The sequence below is a fragment of the Populus trichocarpa genome, chromosome 17 (assembly GCF_000002775.5).
Source record: "Populus trichocarpa isolate Nisqually-1 chromosome 17, P.trichocarpa_v4.1, whole genome shotgun sequence".
In the NCBI taxonomy this organism is placed as follows: domain Eukaryota; kingdom Viridiplantae; phylum Streptophyta; class Magnoliopsida; order Malpighiales; family Salicaceae; genus Populus; species Populus trichocarpa.
The window spans coordinates 6,707,610-6,710,305 of record NC_037301.2 but is presented as its reverse complement, the minus strand read 5'-3'; the positions used below and the strand labels follow the sequence as shown (position 1 = coordinate 6,710,305).

Below are 2,696 nucleotides of genomic sequence, written 5' to 3'. Positions count from 1 at the left end.
CCGAACCGAACCGAACCGTGAACACCCCTAGTAGATGGTTTAAGACAAGTGATTACTGCCACAACCATTTCAGATGCATCTGGTTCTCTTTCATGCTTGTTTCAGATATAGCATCCTCACTGAAACACTAGGGATTAGAAATGGAATAAGTTATATATTAACTACTGATAATAAAGTTGCATGCCACACCAATCATGATATTCCTAGCATTTTTACCATCAATATCACCCTACTGAAGTGCATAATTCCAAACTACAGGTGATTCATAATTTTATGATAATGGAACAGTAAGTGTGCCCTAACGTCATGACATGGAATCATTAGGGGAAGGGATACTACTATGCTATCCCTAAACATAAAAACTATAATACCAGAACATGTTATTCTGAAATAAGCAATTCATCAAATACAAATTCCTAACACACAAGATCCAACTTCCACATCAGTCAAACACAAAATTTAAGCCCTGGAGCTTAAAATTTTGTACTAAGCTTCTGATCTTGATAGTTCATGCATTTGTTTCCATACTAAAGATATAGAAAACAATCTCAAGATCAAACACAAACCAACATTTGAGATAATATATTGACATGTTCTAGAAACAGCTCAGTTCTTCTGTGTATTGTTCTCCAATTCCTTCCTTAGCTGCAGTGAGAAGTCGTCATTGACATCATCATCATCCCAATCATCCTCCCACTGCTGTGTCGCGTCTTTCCCTTCCTCCTTCACTTCCCACTCTGTCAGTTAAGTTACCATTAGAAAAGAGACAATAGCTCATAAAAAGGAGAAATGAGACAATAGCTCATAATACGGACAAATAACAGTCCTATTTCAAGACCACAGTTTATTAATAAACTAAGGCATTACAAGTACTAACATTATACAGACAACAAAAACAGGCAAGAGAATTTCATGATTTCAATTCATTGTGATGACCAAAAACACATGGATGTGATTTCAGATAAAAGTTGGTCAGACAACATGCAATAAGCATCCAAACTAGACAATATGTATCCACATTGATATTAATTCATCAATCTCACAAATTATAACACTCATAGTTGCTTCCACAATTAACATGTGCTACGAGCAACATCAAGTAACAGCAAGCTTCCTAACACAGTTTCCTCAAACAACTAATTACTAGAATCATTAAGAATTAGAAAGCCATAATCAAACAAATAATCATTCATAACAGAGAAATAAATAAAAGTATCTGCATAAACACAAACACCAAGCACAGAAAGATCATGACCATAGCCGCATTCATTATTTCCACCTATTATAACTGGAAAAAAAACATGAATTACTTTACCCAAAATTCGAACCTTTCTTTAAGGTCAATACAAATTTTCTTCGCCTAATAAAAATCGAAGCATGACAACTTGGAGCTATAAAGAAGAAATCCAACAATAGAACATATTTTTTTGGTATAAGTACTTTGATTATCAAAAACCAAGAAGGAAAAGGGTAATTACCTCCATTGATTTCAAATTCTTCAAATTCATCGTCGTCCTCGAACAAGTCAATCTTCACATCCTCAGTTGCTGGTTTCGTTTCAGTTGCCATTCTTACTGATGCTAAATTGAAAACAGATTTTTTGCAGTTTAAGAGAGAAAGAGATCTGAGAGAAACCCTAACTTGGAATCAGGGAGGATTTTCTACGGAGTGAAAGTTGTTGAGGATTCTGGGTTATGTTTATATTTTGCAAGGCAGCCAAGCGACATCGTATCGACGGTGGCAGTTAATATTTTGTTAATTTTGTTCTTATTTTTGGTTCATTTGGGTAATCTACAGTACACTACATAATTATAGTCATTCTCTGTTATATAATAACAAAATAAATTATAGTGAGTGATACTCGAAATGAAGTTATCAGATACGTAATCATTAAATTATGTTTTTATTTTCGTAAGTTTGCTTCCTATTGTTGTTATTTGATTTACGAAAAAATTCTTGTAGTGCATGAATTAGAGAAAGAATTATAATTTCTAAATCATATATATGATCAAATGATTATTAAGATTAAAAAAAATTAGATTTATTTTTGTTTTATGATATATTGGAAGCCAAGTTGTCAATTCTATTTCGTTTTGTTTGATATAACCGGTATATTTTGATTTAGTTTAAAAAAAATTCAAATCTAAACATATTTTATCTCATTCAAAATCTCAGTTCATCCCGGAAATTTGCCTAGAACATTCTGATTCCGTTCCAGTTGTTCTGTTCCGGCCAAATAGTTTTGTTTTTATTTGTATTTTAAAAAAATCTATGTTTTTTTTTAAAAAAAATTATCGTCCAACACTTGGTTAATTGAATATTAGACTTCATAATTTACTGTGGTTTGCTTCTTTTTTTTTTTGTGTGGTTATCTCAATCTCATGATTATTGTCATGGGTTTGACGGGTTAATCTAGTTGACTCAAGTTTTTTTTTGTCTATTTTTTAATTTTTTTTTTCAATTTCATCATTTAATATTTTCAATATTTGGTTGATTATGAATTAAGTTTTGTCATTTGTTTTGATTTGTTTTCTATGAAATTATTTTAATCTCATGACCTGAGTCACGAGTTTCTTAAGTTAACCCAAGTAAACTTAGGTTATTTTATTGTGTCTTGTTTTTAATTTTATTGTTCAACAATGGGTTTATTGAGAATTAAACTTCATAATTTATTTTGAATTATTTTATTTAGGATT

General features: G+C 31.2%; 1 protein-coding gene across 1 annotated transcript; it reads right to left on the bottom strand.

Moving 5' to 3' along the window:
- Positions 1-356: 356 nt before the first annotated feature.
- LOC18107260 (protein DELETION OF SUV3 SUPPRESSOR 1(I)) lies at positions 357-1,730 on the bottom strand. Its single transcript, XM_024588616.2, has 2 exons — positions 1,479-1,730; positions 357-737 (listed from the first exon to the last, which is right to left on the bottom strand). Exons 1-2 carry the CDS (start codon positions 1,567-1,569, stop codon positions 607-609), a joined length of 222 nt encoding a protein of 73 aa, XP_024444384.1. The 5' UTR covers positions 1,570-1,730; the 3' UTR covers positions 357-606.
- Between the last annotated feature and the right edge of the window lie 966 nt (positions 1,731-2,696).

What these genes read in the sequence shown, in the direction of transcription:
- LOC18107260 (XM_024588616.2), bottom strand. Translation starts at nt 1,569, where the DNA reads ATGGCAACTGAAACGAAACCAGCAACTGAGGATGTGAAGATTGACTTG. An exon ending in AGAATTTGAAATCAATGGAG is followed by an intron (nt 738 to 1,478) that starts GTAATTACCCTT and finishes CTTAACTGACAG; the next exon opens with AGTGGGAAGTGAAGGAGGAA.